Below are 24,387 nucleotides of genomic sequence, written 5' to 3'. Positions count from 1 at the left end.
TTTCGGCCAAAACGAACCGCCAAAGCGCTTTGTTACCTGCTTGTGTTGAGTGATTGGTTTTGTCTTGAAGCTTCACTTTGTTCTCATTATCGCTCAACCTTGCGCGCCTAAACCAACAGAATCGTGCTCAGTCTTTTTCTGCCCTTCTTCTCCGCCTTTTCCGCCCTCTCCGCTTTGAAACCTCACGCGACCGTTTGCGCAGTCCAACTACGTCACCAAGAGCTACTTCACTCGCCAATTCCCACAACGCCACTCCTGTTGCTTCTGCCTTGGCCGCCCCCCCTTCTCCAGCAGTCCGTCTACTCTGCATACAACCCCCGCTCCGCTACCGACAATGGACTCCGATCACCTGTGGAAGTTCCGCCGCCCCGAATGGCTCAACAGCATGTGGGCCCGTAACGCCGGCGTCTACAGCGCAGGCGGTCTGGTACGTACTCGCCGAGCCCAAGGCGGCTCCTAAACCCGGTGCTCCCTCTCTCTGTGCATTTCAGCTTCTAACAAAGCCTCAACGGCAGTTTTCACTCGCCTTCTACATCATGCTCGACTCGGCCGTCTGGTCCAAGTCGCCCCGCAATGCTACCGATGTACATGTCTCGTTCGCCGACTGGCTGCCGCTTATCTTCAGCAGCATCGGCATGCTCATCATTAACTCGGTCGAGAAGCAGCGCCTGAGCTCCGACTCTCTGGGCTACTCGGGCGACGTCGCCTGGCAGGCTCGTGTTGTCCTCTTCCTTGGCTTTGCCGCCCTGGCTGGTGGCATGGCCGGTGGCGTGACGGTATTTGTCCTCAAATACATTGTAGCCGATGTTTCCATGCCAGCTCTAAATATGGGAATCGAGAACGTCGTGTCGAATGCGTTGGTGGGTTTGAGGTACGTATCCTGGATCTGGATGAATCGAATCCCCTGTTCCACTGCTTAACCCGTTACTGACATTCCTTCTCTCCACCACAGCTGTGTCGTGCTTTGGGTCAGCCAAAACATGGAAGACGAATACTCTTACAGCCTTGCCCTGTAAGACGTTTCTTCGCTAGTCTCGGCCACTTCAAGTCATGAATCAGTGCTACACGCGTTCTATTGCACCAGTGTTGAGGGATCCTATTGTTTATGGGAACCGTCATGTGTTTTTTTATGTCGTAGCATCACGTCTGGTATCATAAATCATTATTCCTTGTCTCTTGCTCAATCATCCACTTCGTTCTCCGTTCCCATATGTGCACATTTTATATCTTGCGTGCAACGCAGGGCCATCTTCATTTACTCACTCCATTGGTCGAATTTGGTCGTAGCAAATGAAGTCTTTCTCGCCATCATTCGAATTTTGGCCGGTGCCTTTTTGATTCTCATCCTTTGTTCCTTTATTCTCTTCCTCCTCCCTTTGGCTCTGCTCTCGTTCGTGATACAGGGGAGCATCATCCACATACAAATGGCTGAACTCATCCATGTGGAGTATATTGCCCGGCATGAGGTCCGCCTCATGTGCTTCATGCTCATGAGACTGAGCCTCAGAACCGATTTCCTTCGATGGCGGTATCGGGTCCTCGTAGGAATGATCCTCAGTCATACCACTAAGTTCAACAGTCTGTTGTTGCGACTTCACATCATTGGTCCTTGATATTTCCGCAGACTTGGAAGAGAGGAAGGCCTCAAGGCTCTTTTGGTCGTCGGGTCGTTCCTCTTCGGGGGGAAGCATCTTCAAGGCTCGCTCCAGAGCTCGTCGCAAAACCACACCCTTCATCATAACACTTTCTTTATCCAATTCGAACACCTCTGGAGGCAAAAAGCCCTTGTAGCGCACATGCCGGTGCCAGGCTGAAAGACTTTCAATAACCTCCTTCTTTAGCCTTTGTTTGTCATGAGGCAGATTACCGGGTTTTATTGCCTCCATAATATAACCAGATACTGTGCTGACGGCTAGCGGGGGATCGCGGAGTATCTTTGCCACCTCCTCGGGCATAAATCCTTGGTGGTGCCAGAGGTAATATGCCCGCAAAAAGGGCAGCTTGAAATCCGAGTCGTGCTCCTCGCGGTATGTCTGTGCAAAGGCCTTTGCTTCGTCGAGAATTTCTTTACGCTGACTCTCATCAAAAGTCGCACGCGCCTCCTCGTCTACCTCAAACTTGACAGAGTCTTTAAGGGCTTCAACGAGTTTGCTGATATCGAATACCTTTGATAGCAGCTCAAGATTTATGTCTTTATCTTCAATGATTGGTTCGTCGTCGTTTATAGGTTCTTGTTGGGCCACTTCTTGTAGATCTTGAGAAGAAAGCTCGACCTCTTGGTACGTATCTTCATGTGAACTTTCGAAATTATTATAAATCTCGGGTGCAGAGAGTGGCGTAGGTATCGTTTCCTCCTGTCCGATGATTTCATTAGAAAATACTTCAGAAGTCATGGCTTCCCGTATAGCTACCTCCTCAGTTACCCCAAAAGATGGACTGTCAAGTTCGGTCTGAGATGACGATAGCACGTCGCCCTCAACGTCAGGCTTACAGTCTTCTTTGGCGGTTGCAATTTCTACATCATTGGTGGTTGCAGAGGCTTTGCGAATACGCTTGGTCTTTTTTGGGGGGACTTCCAGCAAGGGAATAGGAAGCCCTAGTTCGGCAAAGTGAGGTCTGGGTGGCATGGGTGTCATGGACAGGCGTGCATCCTCGTAAATTTGGTATAGATGAAGTCCAGCGTAGGCATCAGATGCGGAGTCTGTATTATGTTAGAGTAAGAAGGGTAGTCGAGTAGTAACAGGGGTCGGGCAATGATTGCACAGGCAATGACTCTTGTGGATATTGCCTATCAAACGAACGCCGCCACTTACAAATGATTTGAGGCATGGTAAGAGGTTCAGACCAGTTTCCTGTCCTCACCTTTCCCTTGAAAAGTGGCAGTTTCAGGTGTTCCTCCACCTGATCTGCTAGTCTAACCAACTTTTTGTTGATCAAATTGTACTCCCCAGTTGGTGTGTATTTGACAACTTTGTAGAGGTTACTCAGTTCCAATACACCCTTGGCATCGATATGCATGTACGTTCGAAGGCGTGTACAATCGGCTTTGATCCCAACACCACACTTAAGCACCTGGTCGTCCTCCATGATAAGGCGTAGAGTTGGAGAAGCAAGATTGTCGTCATGTTCGTCAAATAGAGCAACGTGGAACAAGGCAATACGGCTGGGGTTGGCCAGCTGTATTAGTGAAACGTTCTTCCGCACACCGTCGTAGCGTGAAGACTCCGCTACCCATTCCAGATCAAGGCCAATCACTGGCTCGCCAAGGAAGTAATTTTTGATCACGCGATCCATGGTATGGCGGCTGCGGCAGTAGTGAACACTGACCTTTTTAGGCTGGCCTTCAGCATTAGGAGGACCACGGTACAACGAGTAGCTCCAATATGAACCTTCCGAGTAAAGAGGCGACGCTTTGGCCTGGAGAAATAGGTCATTGGGTATATTGAAAGGGAGAGATGACAGCGGCGCCATCGGCAGAGTACCCCCAGGCTCCTCTCCTGAGCTATCATGTGGAGAAGCAGGTGCTGACTCTTGACATGAAAAGTATTCCTCGTGATCCGCCGAGCTTACCTCGGGAGAAGAAAGCGCATGGTAAGGTGCCAAACCTTTATCCTCGACTTCTTGAACGGAGCCCGAAGAAGACAGAGGTTGGGATGAGCTTGCAAACCGGATGCCACGATCAGGTGTCCATCCTTGGTACAAGGGTACAGTTGTCGATATGGGGACCAAAGTCCCCAAGGCCGCCGTTGGTGCTGGTCTTGACCTTGGTCCCTTGGACATGTGAGAGGAGAGAAGATTCGTTCGGTTGCTCTTTTGTTTCAAGCCAGGACTTCCACTGCGTGGTGATTGTGACGATGAAGGCGAAGCAGGTACATGTGACATGGTTCGCTGTACCCCAGGCAACACAGTCCAGGGACGTAAAGTACCGCACAGTTGGCTATAATGGCGCCAGAATGTTCTGATAGGGCCAGAGCGAGAGTAAAGCCTCATCTGTGCGTTTCCGTTGCTTCTGCCAAGTGCCATCATCGCAAACGGCTGCAACAGGCCGCGCTCATAAAGCTTCCAGCGGGAAAAGATCAGTCAGGAAGGAGATGGTAGAGAGCGAAAAACAGCAGTCAACAAGTAAAGGCACCACAACCAAGGAATCCGGGTTAAAGTTGCGGGCGAAAAAAAGGGCAACGAGCCTGTCCACCAATCTTCCGTTGTGTCCCGTATTTGTTGGCCTCTTGGCTTGATCGCTGCTTTGGCTTGCAGCCTTGCCCTGCTTTGCTTTGACGTCGTGCTCTAGAAACGAAGACTTCTGTGTAGCCTGAGATGTGTGGTTTGCCTTGCTGTGTTAAATATATGCCAGCCGTCGGCAGGTGGCGAAAGTCATCCCAGGGTACCGTCACTAAAATCACGTGTGGAGCTGCTCTTGCAACTCAACACACAGCAGAGCTTGGATTTTGATAGACGTCTTCTATTTGATCGCCAGATTGCTCGTCACAGTTTTGCATTACTTTGCATGCATTTATTTTCTCTTTGGCTAATTTTCTGCGTTATCAATCATAATGGCTACCCCTCAGCTCCTCCCTCTTGGTATGCCACAAGCACAGAGTCCAAATAGTGCCTGCTACAATGAACAGTGAAGTGAATTGCTAACTATTTGGTAGAACTTATCGACAAGTGTGTTGGCTCCCGAATCTGGGTCATCATGAAGGGTGACAAGGGTATGTTGTGCTTCTCTGTCTCATGTTCTGTGCCTCATTCGCTCTCGCTGCAAACCCTTAACACATCCATCTCCAAGCCAACCAGCTAACACGTCTGAGTAGAGTTCGCTGGCACACTCATGGGCTTTGACGACTACGTCAGTAAGTTACTATGTCTGATAGTTAGTAGCAGTCTGCAAGACTTGTTACATGTATCTAACTTACTCTTCCAGACATGGTCTTAGAAGATGTCATTGAGTTGTATGTTGAACCCCCTCTCCCGGTTAGAATCTTGACTCTTTCATGGAAGGCCGTGAACTAACAGTTATCAGCGATTACTCTGGAAACCAAACCAAGCTGCCCAAGCTTCTTCTCAATGGTAACAATGTCTGCATGGTAAGTCCTAGTGTATTGGGTTCCCCGGCCAATTGCCCTGTGCTAATCATCCATGGCAGTTGATACCCGGTGGTGAGGGCCCTGTTGCTGTTGCTGCATAGTCATTTTAGATTCGAGGCCGAAAGATACAGAGAATAATGCACATCCACTACTAATTTTCAATCGGATTCCATTATCAAGTATGACATGAAGATAGAAGGAGCTATGCTAGTTGTATCAAAATAAAATAGCCAAATGTATAGTTGCGGAAAACAGTATCCTGAAACGCCTTTCGTTCAAAAACTAGATCATAAAAATCTTTCGCAAGGATAAGCCCTCTCATAAGTCTGGCCTCTTGAAAGACTTGAGCGCTGTCCTCTTGATTCTCCTTGCGTCTCTCTCTCTCTCTCTCTCTCTCTCTCTCTCTCTCTCTCTCTCCGTCCTCTAATGCAAGTTGTCGCCAGCTGAAACCATACGGCGCAACTCCCACTCGCGGGTGAATTCGTTACTGAATGTCGACAGATCGCGCATCAGGTTCTTGATTATTTCCATGAGGACCTCACGGGGTGAAATGCTACCATCTGTTTGGATACGGATAAACAGTTCAGGCACGTTGGGATGGCTAACTGTACAAGAAAGTTAGCATAGGTATGAAAATAAAACGGACAAAGTCGGATTGTCTGTATCCTAGATCCGTACTCTTATAACCGGCCATAAGCACGTTCTTGTGCTTCTTGAGATGTTCAGAAATCAAGTTGCCAAGCGTATGGTCTTCCTTGTAGAGTACAAAGTCCGAGCAGTGAGGCAGGCCTATGTTCATTCTGTCAGCGCCTAATTTTCCATCAACTCTTCACTTGCAGTATTGCCTCACCAGCAAATGGCTTTTCTTCCACCTTCTTCTCGCCCTCGCCTAGGAGGAAAAGCTCGGTCCTATGTGATGCAGTCAGCTATACCGTCAGGGTGAAGAACGCGCCCTCAAGTCACTCCTCAGAGGCGGGTGAAGCCGTTGGGTTCATGACGAGGTCGTCTTACCGGTCAGGGGCGTTCATTTTTAGTGGCGGGTCTCAAATGGGTCTTGGTAATAGAGTATGTGAACGGTATCAAGGGACAAAATATTTGAGGGTTGACACGAGGTTTGATTAAACGATCAAGCAACGACAAGTCCTGGTCTAGGGTTGCAGACCCTATTTGTCCAAGCAGACAAGCAACGACGTGGGGGTGGTTTGTGCCAGATTGAAGTTAGGGAAAGATTTTTTTAATCTGTGCGGAGAAAATGGTAGCGTCAGACTAGCAAGGAGGTTTGAGCTGGAAAGTTTAAGAAAAAGAAGACTTCTCGATGTACAAATTAAGCGTGGTGGTGATGAGGCTGAATGCATACTCTCCGATAGGAGTTGAGTGTGATGAGTGATGATTCAGCCTTGCACAAAGCTGTATGCTACATAAGCATGCACCTAACCCTAGACAGACACTTCGTCAGAGCTGACGGTCAAACCCTTGCAACATCAAGCCGACCTCATGTTGTCCTTTCCTGCAAGATTTTCCATTCCTTGACCAATTTAGGCCACACGGAAGAGAGGAGAGCAACTCCCGACGACACTCTGCAACGACAAGTCTTCCCCAAGTTTCTAAATCGGGACCTCGACTCTGTGGCCATGCCCTCTATAGCCACTACACCCACTACATACATGAATTTCTCGCTGATAACGTAATTGGTAACACCTCAACAACCCAAGCCGACCTGAAGGAAGCTAGTATCCTTGCGTGGTTGGCTCAACTGAGCAAAGTATGACTTGCGAATTGCAGTGAAGGGTAAAGCGTGAATGCATGGGACATCAAATTTTCCTTGGGGTTTCCGTGCTCGATGTGATGTTGAGGAGTCGAGCTACTGGCCATCCTCGGCGCTGTCTTCCAGCAAAAATACGCTGGGTGCCGAAATATTGTTTCTTTTTTTGCTCTAGTTGGCTGGTTATTTATTCTTCTAGGGCCCTTTTTCAGCTACCCAATTTCTTCTTTTTCTTCCACTTATCCCACCAGTGGAACCCCCGATAGTGGCGGCCTTTTTTCATGTTCTGTGTCCTGTTTCGGACTTGGCTGCTTTAGCTTCTTGTCACACTCTCACCCTCACCATCTACTAAAAAGGAAAACCCTTCTTTTTACCTTTCTTTCTCTCGAACCCGGCATCGGAAATCAGCCTCAAGCAGATCAACCACCAGACCATGTCTGCCCCGCCCATTCCGCCCGTCAATGAGGTCAACGCCGATTCCTCGATCCCGGAGTCCCGGGTGTTGATCATCGGCACTGGTGGCACAATTTGCATGCAGCCTACCATCGATGGATTGTTACCAACGGGTGGCTTCTTGGAAAAGGCTATGGCTCCCAGACCCAGTTTCAACGACATGTCTAAGCCAGCTGGTAAGCGCTTTCTCGAATTCTTTTTTCAACACCCGATTGAACTATAAAACTCACCAACTTCACAGTATCTTTGAAGGCTATCAAGGACGGCAAGGATATATTATTGCCTTCTCTCCGTACTCCTCCTACAGCTTACTCCCGCCATGTGCGCTACAGTCTGCTGGAGTTTTCGCCGCTTCTAGATTCTAGCTCCATCTCTGCCGAGGGCTGGGGGGGGATCGCCCAGACTATCAAAGACAACTACCATCTTTACGATGGCTTTGTTATTCTCCATGGAACAGACTCTCTGGCATACTCTGCCTCTGCTCTCTCCTTTATGTTGTCCAATCTCGGCAAGCCCGTCATTCTGACTGGGTCCCAGGCTTCAATCTTTGCTCTGCAGTCTGACGCAGTCGACAACCTCCTTGGATCGCTGATTATTGCAGGCACCTTTGTCATCCCTGAGGTCTGCTTGTTTTTTAACCACAAACTTTTCCGTGGCAACAGAACAACCAAATCGTCTGCGACCAACTACAATGCCTTTGAGAGCTTGAACTGCGAACCACTCGCCAAAATCAACGGATTAGGTGTTGATGTCAACTGGGGTCTTATCCAAAGACCAAAGAGTATCGCCGAGTTTCAAATCACCAAGTCGATGGACACAGCAAATGTGGCCCTTCTATGGGTCTTTCCCGGTATACGGCCAGAAATGGTTGACTCAGTGCTTCGAACCCCGGGTCTTCGTGGTTTGATTTTGGCCTCTTTTGGAATGGGTAATGCTCCGCATGGTATTGATGGAAGCTTTACCCGTGTTATCCGGGAGGGCGTTGAGCGCGATATTGTGATTGTGAACGTATCGCAGTGTCCCTCTGGCTTTGTCTCGCCCGTATACGGGCCTGGAACCCAGCTTGGCCGGGCAGGTGTTGTCTTTGGCCTCGATCTGACTATTGAGGCTGCGTTGACAAAGCTATCGTACTTGCTCGCTATCCAAGGACTTTCTTCTGCCGAGATTGGCAAGCGTATGTCCCACTCAATCCGCGGTGAGATGACTGAAAAGATTGCTCCCGTGTTTGAGCATCCAGCAGGAAATATCGACTCGGCAGTAGCCCGCCTGACCACAACAGACCATGAGTTTACGGCACTAGGCTACGCAATCCGCAACAACGACCTGCGCACGGTGAAGGAGATTCTGGATGGAGATGAAGTAGAGATGTTGAAGAAGTCGGACTATGCAGGCAACACGGCGGTCCACCTAGCAGCTGTTTGCACCAACGTTGAGATTCTCCGACTGATACTGATCCGTGGAGGCAACGTACACATTCGCAATCGGGCAAACAACACAGCACTGTTTGTGGCGTTGAACTCGGGGAACGTAGCGGCTGCTAACCTGCTACGCGAAGCTGGGGCGCATCTATGGGAAAGCCCGGCACCACCCCCAACAGCCGAAGACAAGTAGGTGACAAGAACTATGAACAATATACAGTAATACTACAGCGTGGGGGGCAGCAAAACAAATCAAAATGGAGCTCGGCGTTAATGGATACATCAAAGTTGTTCGAGGGATATCTAGTACTTTCCCTATTTTCAGTATCTTCTATGTCTTTTTCTGTCTCTGCTTTTATTCTCTCGCTATTCTAGACCCTTAGTGGTTAGCCAAGGGGCGAGAGAATGTCGACTACAGTAACATAAGAAACAACATCATCAACCACAACCATTGCGGCAATACTAACAATAAATGAGTCGTCCACTTGTACTTTCATATATATATATATATATATATACATGCGATCAAGGGGTTACAGCTGCAAGTCGCATGGTAGAAGCATTAGGTTTGCAATGCTGCATATGCATTTCTTTCGTGCTGACACGCGTGTCTTGAACTTGGTATGCATGGCCAAAGGGAATGACGAGTGATGTTGAACTTTTCCCGGAGTCAGGTCAGGCCAGGCCAAGCCAAGCCTCCCTCTATGCCTCCCTCCAGTTCCAAGCTCGGGTGTACAAGTACATACAGACATAGTTGTTCACTATCTAAGTAGTTATTAGTTAGTAAACTCCATGTCTGTAACTACATATATACATACATGAACTCCGGGCGTCTCGCCCTGTTTGAGCTTGATGTCTCCCTTTGTCTTCAGCGCATGCAGCAAGAAAGTAAGAAAACAAACATGCACATGGTGCTACTTGCACGCACCAGTGAACCTGTACGGAGAGTAACATGTCCAATGGTTAACAGCTTATACTGCGCTACACTGTACTGCTATGCTACGCTACGCTACGCCACGCTACGCCAATAACGCTGGGCCATAAAATATGGTGATATGCCGTCAAAGCCCCCCCCCCTGTGTTATGTGGGAGATCCAATCTTTTGCTGAACTTTACACGAAGATGCAGAGAGCGCGAAACAGCGAGAACGAGAAACGGTTCCCTCTTCTTGATAATGGCCTCAGTCTGACTTTGACCCCGGCTCTTGGTTTTCTTTTCATAGGCACTTCACCTGTGTGTGGAGAGGGAAGACGGGGCAGAATAACACCATCCAAGCAGACTTTGCTGCGGATGAGATTAAACCAGACACGCAGTTGGTGGTCGTTGTTTCTTCTTTTTTTCTATTCGTTCGTCCTTTGTTTTCATCTTCCTCTGACTGTCGTCAGTGAGTGTGTCGCTGAATACAAACAACCGTGTGCTCTAGATAATTATAGACCCTGAGATTTTCATTGTTCCCTCTGTTGGCACTCGTTCTTGTCTCCTCTCTTTCTCTTAACCGCCCGCCTGGTTGGCAGCCCCCTCTCATTGCATTGGTTCTAGACTCTGTCGGCCTGCCTGTTGTGAGGGAGAACGGAACAGGAGATAAGAGGAGGGGTCCATTCCTGTGGACATGTAACTATACTTGTGTGAGTGTATGTACATATGTACATATGTACATATGTACATACATGAGTCCTAACCCTCAACAGACCCTTGCAATAACGACAGTGGACATTCGGCCGGGTTGAGATTAGAAGATAGATGCACATAGTTATGTCTGTGTGTATTCACATAGGTAACTGTGCAAGTATACAAGTATACACACATGTACATCTCACAGCCAACCAGATCAAAACGACCCAATGGAGGGGAGCCGATGGCGCATGGAAAATGGAGAAAGGCATCCTGTTGTCTCTATCTCATTCGCTATTTGATGCAGCTCGGTTTTGGTCATGGCTGTGGCCATGGCCGTGACCATCTGACATGGGGTTTGGCACAAATTGACAACAAGAACCCGAAGGTGACAATCTTGACGACAGCAGGTAACGTATGCTATATGCTATGTATAGTTAACTACAGTTAGTTGTATGTGCTTGTGGAAGGCAACCGATCAAGAGGCGGAGTTCAGAAATGACGAGCAATGGCCGAGTGGCAAAGAAAGCAAAAGAAAAGACGAATCTATCTGCCACTTGTCACATGGATTATCTGACCTGCTCCCCGTCCAAGCTTCTCTGGATCTTCTTAAAGGCCGGGCTTCCATCATACTTGTACAAATATATACTACATATATAGCATAGAATGTTGGGTTGCCGGGACCAGCTTGCGTGTGTGCGTGCGTCATGCGTGCTTGGCCAGTTGGACGTGACAACCCGAAACGCCGCTATTGAAAGAAAAAAAGGAGCCGGACGCAAGGCGGCTTTATTATTTCTCCACAACGTGGCGGAAGAGACAACATAAGAAAAAAAAAAGACATGAAGAGCCGTGAATGGAGAGAGAAGCCGAAAGGCCCGCTACAATATTTCTAATATATGTATTAAATGCGCCTTTAAAATGGCATTTTTGAGCCTATTCTGGATGTATATGCCGTGCTGGTGAGATCGACAATGACATTAGGGGTGTCTGTGCGAAGACAGGCCGTATATACAGGGAGGAAATAAAAAAAACAGGCATAATTGTAGAAAAGAAAAAGTAAATAGGGCTAACTAGCTACCTGAGCAGACTGCGGAGATTCCTCCCACACAAACACTTACTTTACATGTGTGTTAGTGCTTGTACCGCAGTACTGTGTGCATGTAGTGACGAGAGAATAATATTGTTTATTTTCAAGCTTCTTGTTGTCACGCCCGTTGCTGCTTGTGGCCGTTTTCTTCTCTATGACGTCATGGTCTCAGAATGTGCATACATAGTGATCTATAGCCAACAACCTTGGACTTGCACGAGCATAGTATCTCCGCCCCTCCCCCAACATTGACACCGGATGCAGGCGCAAGGGACCCTAGGCTTCCTCTTCTCTTTGCAGGCGCCTCCTCTTCTTCCTTGCTCAGACAAGTAAAATCCTGCAGACTCAGCAGACAATGTCGCACTGCAGGTGGTGTTTTGTTAATGCGCTTCTTCCTCTTACTTCCATGGGCTGTTGTACCTATACTAGGGAGGGCGTAGCAAAACACACGTTTCGAAAGTTGCGGCCAAAACAAACAAGAAAAAGGAATAGATTGCTGGTGATGGTTGTGTGCTTGAACGCCCGACAAAAGACGTGATGTGTAGAAAGATTCCTTTACCCCCTTTTTCCTGCCTTGTCGATTCTTGCACCCCAAGGTATTCCCAGAAACACCTAGAGAATAACTACTTATCTTTTCTCTCTTATTTATTATCTTCTTTCAGCCGAGGACCGAGTTCTAGTAGCTGTATGTGTGCACTTGATCAGGGAGCAAACACAATCGCAGCTGTGCCTTCATGCTGCTTGAAATAATGCGCATCATCACTCACAATCGGATAATTCGCAGATCTACTGTACACGGCCCATTTTGAGAAACACAAACACATGCAAGTAAGTTAACGATTTGGCGTGTATACTACGGCCCAGATATCGTGCTTTTCGAGGCAGTCCTGCGTATTCATGTACAAGTATAGTTGTATATACATGTGGATCAGCCCCATTCCTCTTACTTGTCTTCAGGGTTCCTTGTCCTACTCCCTCGACGGCATTTCCTTCTCTCCCTGCTCAACTGCCGAGCCTGCATTATTCAGGAACTCTCTGTGTGTTGCGAAAGAGAGAGAGAGAGAGAAAAAAAGAGAACGCCTTCCGTGGGTTGAGAAAAGACCCAAAGGTCCTCTGCACGCGGGAAGGGAGCGAGCTCTGCCGGTGACAAGAGACCGAGATGAATACATGTTGTTCTTATTATTTTTCTCGGCCGTCTGTTTCCGTCTCATCTTTTTTTTTTAATTTATTTTTACTTCTGCATGAGTTCTTTCTAGAGATTGAAGATGGGCCGCCGAATTTCTATTATATCTTGATGAGTACTTGGATACCTCAGCCCTTCTATGTTCTTTTCCGAAGTCTCCTATCTCTGTTTTTCTTTCGGCCTCACCTTCACTCTCACTCTCTCACCAAAGAGGTCTATGGATCCACCTTACCGGGCCGGTCCCTGTCGTCATTCCAGACCCAGCTCCCAAGTCGTGGTCGTATCTGACCCACTGTGTGGAACAAAAGCCTCCTTTTGGCTGGGGGTTATGACAAACATTGTTTTCAAAGAAAATGTCCGTTCCCTGGACGAATTACCTATCCTGGAACTAGTCCGAAGAAAGCAAAGACACCAGTAGGAGAGAGAAAACAGAGAAAAGAGAGAAGAGCACCAGAGTTCTTGAGCATGGGGTGTCGGCTATGGGAGTGTGTACTGAATGCCACACGAGTATACACACAAGCATGTATGTGCTTGTATTGCCTCTTCTTGTCTCCCATTTCGGCATTTCTTGGCCAGTTGTTCTTCTTGGGATCACTTCTCCAGACCGCCAAGACGTATAGCAAGACATGGCACAACAAAACAGAAAATAAAATGAAGGGCATCTGCGCTCTCTGCCGTCTCTAACAATAAGCGGATCTTACAAGTGCAGATAGAACCCTCCCTTCCGCTACCCCTCCTGGTCGAGGAAATCTAATTTCACGTGTGTTGCTTAGAAACGAATAGTGTCGAAATCGAGCCACCTCCCCCCCGTCAAAGATTTAGTTACAACAAAGACGCCAAACTGGGTATAGCCTGCTATTGCGATGCCTGGTAGAGGCGGCACATTTCTACGCAGGCCCGTGTGTGCAAAGAGCGGAACTGCAGGAAAACACAAATATGTGCAGGCCTGTATATTTGTAGGCCTAGACCCAGTCGGTTCACGAGAGCAAAAAGAAAAGGGGACAGGGAAACGGGGGACGGGAGCGGGAACAGAAGAACGGGTGATGGGGGGAAATGATGTTGCCATGTGAGTGAGTCCATGAGGATCGCGAGGTTACTGTCAAGTCACACAGTCGAAAGGGATAAACTGTATACATGTGCGAGCATGTACACAGCCAGGTACATACCACCAGAGCAACGTCAAAGAAAGATCTATTCCATTGTCCAACACCCGGACTCATGCGAGATTTAGTCAGATCTTGCTTCTGTAGTCAGTTGCAGTACCAATCCGTCGGAGCACCCTCTTCCTTTTCTTCTCTCTTTCTGCACCATTTTCTGCCTTTATATCTTTACTTTCTGCCCCCATCAAGTTGCCTATTCTTATCTCATTCAGGCCACGCTTCCTCCTGTCCGTCTCATGATCTCGGTCCGTTCACTAACAGGCCTGTTCGTCCTTTTTCTCCTATCGTATCATGTGGCTACCACCTTCTTCTTCCTACTCTTCCTGCCGTCACTAACAGCTGGCACAACTCATTTTCAAGGCCTTTGCTTCCTCGGCATTGACGACATCGGTACACATTATACGTGTGTATATAGCGCTAAATACTTAGTTACAAGTCTAGAAGAAAAGATAGCTAACACCTCAGAAACAGGGTTAGCCAGCACACAAACGGCATTAGTTAGGGTTTGTCAAGCAATAGAGTGTCTACATTAGATCACCCGTCATCTCAGGAAGACAAGGACAGGCAGACACACATCTTCATTCTATCTCAGCATAAATCAATATTTTCATGAACAGCCTCAGGTGAAGATGAGCCATCCTAATGCTCAATGAGCACCTGAACTGGCACATGCTTACATATGTCCTCGCAGCACTTTACATGGCGACTAATAAGTGCAAAACGCGAAAGCCCGATGGGAAAGGAGACACCCAGAAAGAGAAAACAATAGCAAAGGAGACAAGAAAGAGGCCAAAAGGCGAGCCTTGCCCCCTTCCTCCCTTGCCCTTGTCTCTTCTTTATTTGTACAAGTAACTATCCTCGCGGCCTTGTTCTGCTGCGGAAAATTGCCGATGGCTATGGTCAAGGGCTAACCTAGTTTGGCTTCGCTTTGGCCTGACTGTCAGGCGGGAGTTACATAGTTCGTTCTCTCGCGGCCGAAAAGAAAATAAAGGAAGAGAGGGGGCGAAGGAGAAAAAGAGATCGCTTTAATGTGGTAGTTTGATTGGCTACCCATGGTACACTCGGTAGTTGAGAAAGGCAGTGCTTACTGATGACAAGAACTTGACAGGCAGGAGAAGAAACAGAGAAACGAACAGCGGGACAATCAAGCTAGACTAATAGTTAACGTGGAATAACATGTGGTAGCGGTAGCAGAGCTCTCCGTGTTCTATCTTCTCACACAAGAAAAAGAAAAGAACGCTCTGCTTCATACTAACACCTGGAAGAAGCAAGATGCAAAGCTGATAGGGCACTAGCTCGGACAGTGAGATTTTCCGTCCACCAACCTGAAAATGCTACAAAGGACAGTTGCAGCTGCATGCGTTGCATGTCTTTTTTTTTTTTTTCTTTTCCTTGTCCGTCTTGTCACCTGGCGGGTAATTACCGCCCCTCGTCAAGACTGCTCAGCTCCGAAGCCCAGTCGAGTTGGAATTCCTATAATAGACCCTATAATATAGGTTGCCAATCATACAATGGCCGGCAAAGTGTGATAGGGTGACCACCTGGGGACAGAAAGAGAGAGCGCGAGGGGGCGAGTGAGAGCAAAGCCTCTGACAACTCTAAGCGACGCTAGAAAGGGAAGTACCGTCCTAATTGGAACCCCTCATTCTGGGCCTGACGCCTGACTGGGGTTTGAATCGATAACAGCGGTGGTCTGATAACGTAGATGGCGAGATTGAGCTATGATAACGCCTCTTCTGCAAATCAATTACCTTGGAATACATCATGATTGGCTGTGGTGCCAATCCTGAAAAGGAAAGAGCAGCGATATAGATCAAGTCCGGCCTTTGACTCTAGGACCCAGAGCTAACCTCGCAACTGCCACGAGTAAAAGGAAGAAGGCAACTACATCACCGTGTGCATACATGTATAGAAAATGGAATGGACTCGGCTCGATCGATTACCTCTAGATGAAGGTAACTACGAAAACCAAAGCAAGCACCCAGGTACCACAAAGCATAGTTACAACAGTTGCACTCGTAACCACACATCCATTAACTACCTATAACTATCTATGCAGTTATACGGCTTTGTTACTATATTTGCTGCGCTTTGTCACCGATGCCAAACCAACTATGTAAGACAATAACACGAGCGACAACCACACAGCCAATGGTGGATGTAAAAAGAAAGCAAACTGGAAAAACCGCCTGATGGAATCGATTCGTTCTTGACCTACGGTGAGGAGCCAGGGCCTGTGCATGGTAGTATGCCACCCTGGATAGGCTAGCCCGGGAGGTTTGTTTCCAAGTGTTAGATTTCTATCTTCATCACCATTTGTCAAGCCATACAGCCATTCAACCCAATTAATTATTGTTGACGATCTGTGATTCGGGTCGGTGCTGATGTCTTGAACCAAGGTCTACGACAGACTCGGAGGTTTGAAAATACATAGTTGCTTAGCTTTCATCTATAAATGAATTCCAGCACTGGGCGTGTTTTTGGCTCAAACCCGATTTCCTTGCTTCTATTTCGCAATTTTTGCTTATATTCTTTTCGTCCTCTTTGTACTACACTCACAGATGCTTTCTACTGTAGTTCGTGTCTTGTCATCTGGCGTTGTGTTGCGTGGCAATGAACCGGAGAAACTCAAGATGAGCCTTATTCTTTGTCTTGGCCATGGCGACATCCGAACACCTCTGACGAAAAGTGCGAAGATATATAGAAGAAAAAAACGTCGGGTCGGCTGCCGCGTGGTCTCTGTTTAGGGAAATGAAAGGGCGTGTGCTTGTGCAATATGTGGGTGGTACTTGAATACTTGTACAAGTACAACTTTGTGATCTGTGTGCGTGGCTCACCATCCTCCGGTTACTCTCTGGCTTCCTAAAATGGGACCTGTTCCGCTGCTGTGCCACTCGAAACATGATTCCGGTTCCGCCACAGGCCAAGACGAACACAGGAAAAATTAGGCATGGGGTTGGTGGACAGACAGAAAGCTCAAGCTCAAGAATGAGGCCTATTCTCATGCATACTTGTATGTAGCATGTAGCATCAACCACAGTCAGAGACATTGGTTCTGCGCCTTATGGCCGTAAAGTTTGAAAGGGGGCGGAGAACAGGTTAACGTGAAGTGACTGTGATATTAGAAAACCCCATAATGCAAAGGTAAGGTTTTTTTTTTCTTTTTCGGCAGATATCTATATGGATAGATACTCCGCATTATGCTTGAAAAGAAGTCCACATATGCATACATGATTCAATGCATGGGGAAAGACGCCGAAGGTGGGGGAGGGAAAAAAGTTACGAGTGTATATATACTGGTGCCAGCGGATACGCACTTGAAGAGATGTATGTGTGTACATGCATACTTTTAGATGCAAGCTGGAAGCTGAACTTGGCTGTTGTTCCCTTGGATTCGTTCTGTGATTTCATACTTCCTTTATCTGGCCCTGTCCTCATCTCCGAAGTGGCCTGAAACGTGGATTTACCGGCTTCCATTGATTCCGCACTTCTTGACTTGGCTAGCTCAAGTAGAAGAAAAGAACCCCAGGGAAAGAAACAGCGAGAGACAATCGGTCGAAGGAAGAGGAAGGCTGAATTTGTAGGATAGACCAATCACCAAAGAGAGAAAAGAGAAATTAAATGGAAAAGAAGAGGAATTCAAAGAAGGAGCAAAAACATGTGTATCCATCTCTCTCGGTTTTTTTTACTTGCTTCTGGGTCTAGCTAGCTTCTGTCTCATTAATTGATTCTCATTTTTCCAATTCCCTCATGCCATGTTGTAGGATTTACTATTCCTCTCCGGACAGGATTGCCAAACGAACACCGAGATGGGGGACTTGTATGTATGGGGCCAGGTCTAGGCTGGGCTCTATGAACAAGGGGGAGGAGGACAGGGAGGGAACAAGGAAAGGAGGAGCAAGGTTTGTCTGCCGGTGCTGGAAGGGCCTTGTTCAGGCCTTTTTTGTTGTTGTTCGGTCTTAAGCACGTACGATGTGTCTGCGCCTTGTTGCAAGCGCATGAATGGAAATCCGAGAGAGAGTGTGGGCAAACCCCATACAACAAAGAAAAATATATCAACTATTACAGACATAGCCATACACATGCACCTGCAAATATATGTACACAAGTCGATGGGAAAAGTGCATGTATGTCTGCATTGCGACTTCCTACTGCCGCTGCAGTCCGGCGCTTACATACCAGGTTGTAGGCAATGCAAGCTGCACATCACACATCCAGCCTTCAGCTCATTACATAAGGCAAGACAAAAGAGACCAGGTAACAGATGTAGAGGGTTGTCAGATAGGGCTCTGTCGGTTGCGAACAGCTTCTCCAAGGGGGGAGAAGAGAGAGAGAGAGAACATCTCCATGTTTTTTTTTTGATAACCTCGCTTAAGATCAGTCTGAAGGCAGAAAAGCTCAAGCCAACTTGTTCCTCTTCCTCTCTCTTTCTTCTCTCGCTTTTCCCTTCACGCGCCTCGCGGACACTTCTTAAAGTCCGGCAATTAAAACGAAGGCTTTGGGGCGGCGTCTAGCCCTAGTTTTTCTTTTTTTCACACTGGCAGCGTGGCTTTTGTAGGGATATGGCAAGACCGCCATCGAACCACCTTCGAACACATGCTTTCTTTTGATGCCTTCCATTCCAAGTCTCAGCTTTAGTGTCTTGTCTCTGCTGCTGACGGCCAGGAGGCCGGCTAGCAATGATTCCATTAGGGTCCGTAACCGAGTGTAACCCTGGCGCTACAAGTCTCCATGTCCATGCTACTATGCCGGTTGGTATAAGACGACGAATATATGGCCTTGGGCGTGGGTTTCACTGCCGCCTGCCCGGTACTTTGTAGCCACAACAGCAGCAGGAGCAGCAGCAACAGACTAGGGTCTCCTCACTTTTTAAATACATGCTTTTTTTTTTCACTCAGTTCCGTGGGGCGTTGGCCTAAGAAGACACACAATGTCAGACTCCCTCCCTGCTCCCACTACCCGCCGGAGAACACCCCCAATTTTCTCGGCCTACAGGGCCCCCCGGGACTGAGAAAGGCACAAGCGAACATGCCATGCGACAATTGCAAGGAGGAAGAAGGAAGGAAGCGAGACAAGAGAAACATGGACATGGATTTCGCACCCCTCCCCTCCTATGTCTTTCATCCCCTATTTTTGAGAGCTTGTCTGCCGGTAAGAGGCTACACGCCCTGTCAAATCAGTGTCAAGTGTCTCTTCTGACTGGGGCTGGACTGGACTGGGCCGGGCGAAAAAGAGCATGAGATGGGTGTGGAATTGTTCAGAAACGGGCACAGCAAAAGCTGGGCTTAGAGAACGAATTCCTCTGTGTGTATGATTCCCGGTATTATGGCCTCTGCTTCTGAATAAAGCCGTCCCATCGCATCCTGGTCGCCTATAGAATAAAAGCCCACCTGGGGGTATAAATCAGAATAAAAAGACAAGAGTTGTTCGGTATATATTAGTACTTGACGAGCCGCCACCTCGCCCCTCCTTCGCCCTTGGGGACAAGATCGCGAGGTGTCTTGGAGTCTCTGTTCCTATCTTGGTTTTATAGCTATTGTCTGTCTTCTCTTTTCCTTGCCAGTCACTCGTCGTTCTTTTCTTCGGTTCTTCCCGCCACCGCAAGTCTTCTTTACCTAAACTTTCTCCGCGTTCCCTCCGCTTCTTTCCAATGGGTTTTCACAGTCCTCTTCCTTCATACCGCCAGCCTTCCTCAGATTCGTCGAGCGAGCTTGTCAGCCCGACGCTGTCGTCTTATTCATCCTACTCGTCCCGGCGAAGCAGCGAAAAGCTCAAATTTCAGGGCTACCCGTCACCATACTCGTCCTCGCCCCCCGAGCCCATGACTTCCTCGTCCTCGTCCTCGTCCTCGTCCTCGTACTCTTTTCTGGCACACTCTTCCACCATGTTCAAGCACGGAGAGCCCACCAGCCAGACGCCCTGTGCCTCGGCACACCCGTCTGAAGCCTATCAGTCTCAGTCACACTCTCTGCAGGATACACACTCACCACACGGCGCCCCGCAACAACAGGCTGCCCGCCCACAGCTGCCGCCGATCTCCAGTCTTTTCTCCAGTGTGACATTTAGCCGGCCCGAGTTGGGTCCTTTGGGGAACCCACCTTCTCCCCTGGACCAAAAACAGTCACGGCCGCCGCAGCATCACCCTCACCCTTCGCCTTACTACCAGCCGCGCAGCTCCCACAGCAGCATCTCTATCAACACAGCGATCCCTCATTCGAATGGTGGCCGCCCAACATCAAGCCATGTCTCGCCCATGTCTATGACTGCGCCTGAATCTTACCGCTATGATGCTCCAGGCAACACCACCAGCGGTCGCTCATACTCGTCGGCCTCTTCGGTTGGTAAGCCCGAGTATCTGCTGAGTCGGGAATCGCCGCCCCAGGTTCGTCACCAGCAGATGCAGAACCACACTCACAACCGCCTCCCGCTCCAGTACACAGCTGAGCCGCGTCACTCTATCTCTACTGCATCAGTCTCCTCTCAAACCTCCATATCTGCGCCTGCTTCCTCTTCTGCCACCCAGCCCGCCCCCATCGAAAGCGGCACTACCTCCCCTGCTCCCAACGATAATGGTGCAGCTGCCACATCTTCAACCAAGGATGGCTTGGGCCCCAAGATCTGGACCGGCACCCATTTCCTGCCGCGCTTCGTCAAGGCTGCCCAAGTTCCTGGCGAGGGCCTATGCTATTTCTATGATGACGGCACCCACTGCAAGACTGTGATTGATGGCGAAGCTGTCAACGCCCACTGGGGCGTGACCAAGGCTGGAAAGCCCCGCAAGCGTCTGGCCATTGCCTGCGTCACCTGCCGCGAGAAGAAGATCAAATGTGATCCAGATTACCCCCGATGTGTGCAGTGCGAAAAGTTCGGTCGTGTTTGCCGCTTCAAGAATGCGTAAGTTTCTTCTTCCCTCTATGAATCACTAGTACATGAGCTAATACCTGCCACTTTAGTCCTCGTGGTGGCCACAACATTGCTGCTTCTTCGCAACTATCGGTCGAGGACAACTCTTCTCGTAGAATGACTCCTTTCCTTCGCCCCTCGACCGAGGTGTCCTCCCTGTCGCCATCAGCTCCCGAGCCTCTTTCTGCTCCACCATCCGGCTACCAGGGCATGCGGTCACATATTCAGGCTTCCCCACGCCGCGCCGCTAGCCCCGAGCCTCTGTCTCCGCACAAGAGAATGCGTACCAGCTACGATGCTTATGCCCACCCTTACTCGAACTTACCTCCACCGCCCCCGGCACCCATACCCCATGGCTCCATGGGCCACATGCAGCGCCATGATTCTTGGCAACCTCCTCGTGACATGTCGCGTGACTTGCCCAGACTTCACGAGTCTGTTATGTCAGCAGCGCCATCTTGGCACCGACGGGACCCGTACGTAGCAGCACCCTGAGAGGCGAGAGAGTTGCTACAAAGCTATTTCATTCCTAGGCCTCTTCTATACTTGCACCCAGCTTCTTTTTCATTGAGCGTCAACCTTGTCATGATTTCACGGCCTCGTATGAATCTGTTGGTTCCAGCTTTTCTCTTTACCTTTTTACTCTTTTTCTTGTTTTCATTACATATCCCTTGTGTCTAGGTACTTCTTCTAGCATGCGTCTGGCGTTCCTTTCTGTTTTATCTGTTTTATCTACTATTGTCGGAGGAACTTGTTAATCATTGTGCTATTTTGGGAGGACTTTTGTATATTCTTTTTGTTACTTGCTACTGGGTTTGGGCTTCATGGAGGTTTTTTGTCTGATATTCAGCCGTGCTATGCTTTTTTTCTTCGCATCTATTTCATCTATATATTTTTGTGTCCTGTGTCTTGTCTTGGCCTTAAGCATTGTTGAACAACAGTCTCTTGATACAACTCGATGTAATCCGTGTTACGTGACTCAAGGTCCTTTAGTTGCACAATTCTCAAGGTCGTTCATCACTTGCACGGCCAAGTTATGTATACGGCTACATTTCTCAACTTCTTTACACCTTAATCCTTATCACTCAACGAAACCAAAATCATCAGTTGAATCAAGACAAGTTAGAAACTGTTGGAATGTTCATACCTTCAGCCTATAAACAGATTATTGCGTGGTGATCGGGCTTGTGGGAGATGCTACAGTGCTGCGTGTCTGTTTTACACCTCTCAGACGAACCCCCGCCTGGGCCTTGATCACGGCCTTGTAGCTCGACCCAATCCTTTTCCACCACAGGCTTGCCTGCTTCCTCGCCAATAAGAGGCCCTGAACCCTGTAGCTGGATTTACTTTTAGTCCTCTGGCGTTTTGAAAGAGACTCATTGGTCTTTCAACGTGCCTTGACCTCAAGGATAAAAGTCTCAGTTATATTTCGCACACACGTTGATAATCAAATGGAACTACGAACCAATCGTTTTAAGATTTTGTTTTTACGACCTTATAGCGCTCATATTGGCAAGAAAAACGCGTACAGAGCTCTTGTTGCCGCACGATAAAACGGAAAGTCCAGCATTTGTCGACGAGCCACTCATCGCGCTTGACTAGGAAGAGTTTTGCCATATATTCCACGTAAACTTTTCGAGACGAAAGTCTTTATAATTTAGTTGCAGTACTGATGGAAAGAATTGCATTCTTTTTAGCGATCGCCAGGTTCACTTGAGTTCTAACTATGGGTATTAACCTTTCAAGGTTTCCCGACAATCCTATCTTGTACGATTACTTGCAAGATATTGAACTGCTTTGGGAGGCATGGAATGCTATTTCTTTTCTTTTTTTTGGTTGGGGGGGGGGGGGGGTTGTGCGTCTTGCCTCTATTGCGTGAGTAATGTAGGATTCGATAGTAGGAACTGCCATTATCGTGATAGAACGAGTTGAATATCGGGTCGCACAAGTATGTGGGTTGGACAACCGAAAAGTGGAGTATGCTACAGACCTCATGACAAGCCAATCAAAACGTAGAACGACTTAACGTTCTTTTGTCACTTTGCTTTCGTCTTGCAGAATTTCTGATTTTCTGCTTGTTAGGTTGTCTTCGCTTTTGAGATTTTTTTTTCCTTTTAAGAAAACTATTGCGCATCACGTTCTCGGCAACTCGATTGCAACACTCTGCATGCTTTGATGATCGTTGGCCAGCGCTGGCGTATGAATGGCTGAGCTGAGCCTTGATGGCGTTCCCTGACCGACCAGTGGCCCATCTGCTTGGATCAAATGGTGTGTCTACAAAAATCACTATTACGCAAGTTTTGGCTCGAGTGTGCTTGCTAACAAACTTCGCTAGGCCCTGTGCACGCCTTAACCTATTCTGCCTATCCAGGTACATATGTCCTCACTGGCTCCGCCGATCGATCTATTCGCTTGTATAACCCCGAGCCTACAACTACCAGCCAACCCTCGTACTCGTCGTCTATAACCTCTCGGCTCGCTGCCACTGGTGAAATCCCAGCTGGACGCTTGATCCAGACCTACAATGCCCACGGCTATGAGGTCCTTAGTGTCAGCGTGTCTGGCGACAATGAACGTTTTGCATCCAGCGGCGGCGACCGGCTCGTGTTTCTCTGGGATGTTGCCAGCGCAACAACGCTCCGGCGCCTTGGCGGTTCTCAGCAGGGCCATTCAGCCCGCGTCAATGCAGTGGCCTTTGCTGGCGCCGGCGACTCAGTGCTAGTGTCAGCTGGCTTCGATACCAGCGTCCGTCTTTGGGACCTCAAGGCACCTTCAACCTCACGGCCCATTCAGGTTCTTTTGGATGCCCGTGATGCCGTGTCAGCGCTGGCTGTGCGCGATGCTAATGTCTGGGCTGCCAGTGTCGACGGTAAGCTGAGGCGCTACGACTTGCGCATGGCGCGGTGCGTTGTTGATGCAATCGGAGCCAGTGTAACTGGTCTAGACGTGACGCGCGATGGCAATGGAATCTTGACTGTGGCACTAGATGGAAAGATACGCCTTATGGATCGCGACAAGGGAACTTGCTTAAAGGTGTATGAGAACCCAGAACGTGTCAACAAAGAACTTCGCGTTCAGGCTTTATTAGGCGGGAAAGAAAAGTATGTTGTGACTGGAGACGAGGCAGAAAGCTCTCATGGCGAGGCGAATGGTCGACTCTGGACTTGGGACCTTCTTACAGGAAAGGTTGTCAAAAGGGTCGACGTACCTTGGGGCCCAAGCCAAGTCAATCGCAAGATTGTAGGAAGCGATGGCAAATCTAAAGATCGCAAGAATATCATCACCAGTCTCGCTTGGCGAGATGATGGCTGGGGAGATCAGATGTGCGTTGCTGGCACATCAGGAGTTGTTACAGTGTACAGCACATGAGAGCAGTGAAAGAGCTGAACGACATCATGGTGATATTATAGAGTCGGGAAATCAAGTAAATGAATCATATAACAGGAACAGGGGCTTGTGTATGGTATCAAATGCTATAAAGATAAAAACAAAACAAATCTCATGATTTAAATGTCTACAACGCTGTATGAAAAGTAGACGGCGCTCATATTTGGGGTATAACAAGCTGTAACGCGTAAAGACAAAATTGCCGTTTGCCGCCATCTGGGAATCTAACGGGAAGCGGCAATGGCATGACCAAAGAAATGGGAGAATATGACATCGAAATCGTGAATCGTAGCAAAGAAACAAAGCTGACACCATGAAGCTGACAAAAGGCGAGAACGC

The 24,387-nt window shown here is 48.4% G+C and overlaps 7 protein-coding genes across 7 annotated transcripts; 5 read left to right on the top strand and 2 right to left on the bottom strand.

The window, feature by feature from the left end:
- Positions 1-334: 334 nt before the first annotated feature.
- On the top strand, positions 335-1,016 carry BROUX77_001477 (uncharacterized protein; the record flags this gene model as incomplete). The annotated part of the gene is made up of 3 exons (XM_073745910.1): positions 335-427; positions 516-871; positions 953-1,016. 3 exons carry the CDS (start codon positions 335-337, stop codon positions 1,014-1,016), a joined length of 513 nt encoding a protein of 170 aa, XP_073609712.1.
- Positions 1,017-1,259: 243 nt separating this feature from the next.
- BROUX77_001476 (uncharacterized protein) lies at positions 1,260-3,780 on the bottom strand (the record flags this gene model as incomplete). The annotated part of the gene is made up of 2 exons (XM_073745909.1): positions 1,260-2,701; positions 2,814-3,780. 2 exons carry the CDS (start codon positions 3,778-3,780, stop codon positions 1,260-1,262), a joined length of 2,409 nt encoding a protein of 802 aa, XP_073609711.1.
- Positions 3,781-4,550: 770 nt separating this feature from the next.
- Positions 4,551-5,185, top strand: BROUX77_001475 (uncharacterized protein; the record flags this gene model as incomplete). The annotated part of the gene is made up of 6 exons (XM_073745908.1): positions 4,551-4,578; positions 4,653-4,709; positions 4,812-4,850; positions 4,922-4,949; positions 5,021-5,084; positions 5,144-5,185. The coding sequence occupies 6 exons, from the start codon at positions 4,551-4,553 to the stop codon at positions 5,183-5,185; spliced, it is 258 nt and encodes an 85-aa protein (XP_073609710.1).
- Positions 5,186-5,507: 322 nt separating this feature from the next.
- Positions 5,508-6,112, bottom strand: BROUX77_001474 (uncharacterized protein; the record flags this gene model as incomplete). The annotated part of the gene is made up of 4 exons (XM_073745907.1): positions 5,508-5,689; positions 5,763-5,873; positions 5,935-5,993; positions 6,096-6,112. The coding sequence occupies 4 exons, from the start codon at positions 6,110-6,112 to the stop codon at positions 5,508-5,510; spliced, it is 369 nt and encodes a 122-aa protein (XP_073609709.1).
- A 1,167-nt stretch (positions 6,113-7,279) lies between these two features.
- Positions 7,280-8,910, top strand: BROUX77_001473 (uncharacterized protein; the record flags this gene model as incomplete). Its single annotated transcript, XM_073745906.1, has 2 exons — positions 7,280-7,475; positions 7,541-8,910. The coding sequence occupies 2 exons, from the start codon at positions 7,280-7,282 to the stop codon at positions 8,908-8,910; spliced, it is 1,566 nt and encodes a 521-aa protein (XP_073609708.1).
- Positions 8,911-19,408: 10,498 nt separating this feature from the next.
- BROUX77_001472 (uncharacterized protein) lies at positions 19,409-21,156 on the top strand (the record flags this gene model as incomplete). The annotated part of the gene is made up of 2 exons (XM_073745905.1): positions 19,409-20,652; positions 20,712-21,156. 2 exons carry the CDS (start codon positions 19,409-19,411, stop codon positions 21,154-21,156), a joined length of 1,689 nt encoding a protein of 562 aa, XP_073609707.1.
- A 1,727-nt stretch (positions 21,157-22,883) lies between these two features.
- Positions 22,884-24,030, top strand: BROUX77_001471 (uncharacterized protein; the record flags this gene model as incomplete). Its single annotated transcript, XM_073745904.1, has 2 exons — positions 22,884-22,929; positions 22,997-24,030. 2 exons carry the CDS (start codon positions 22,884-22,886, stop codon positions 24,028-24,030), a joined length of 1,080 nt encoding a protein of 359 aa, XP_073609706.1.
- Between the last annotated feature and the right edge of the window lie 357 nt (positions 24,031-24,387).

The sequence above is a fragment of the Berkeleyomyces rouxiae genome, assembly GCF_048999995.1.
Source record: "Berkeleyomyces rouxiae strain 22BRR77 chromosome Unknown BrBRR77_ptg000001l, whole genome shotgun sequence".
In the NCBI taxonomy this organism is placed as follows: domain Eukaryota; kingdom Fungi; phylum Ascomycota; class Sordariomycetes; order Microascales; family Ceratocystidaceae; genus Berkeleyomyces; species Berkeleyomyces rouxiae.
The sequence above is the reverse complement of the archived record's forward strand: the minus strand, read 5'-3'. Positions and strand labels throughout refer to the sequence as shown.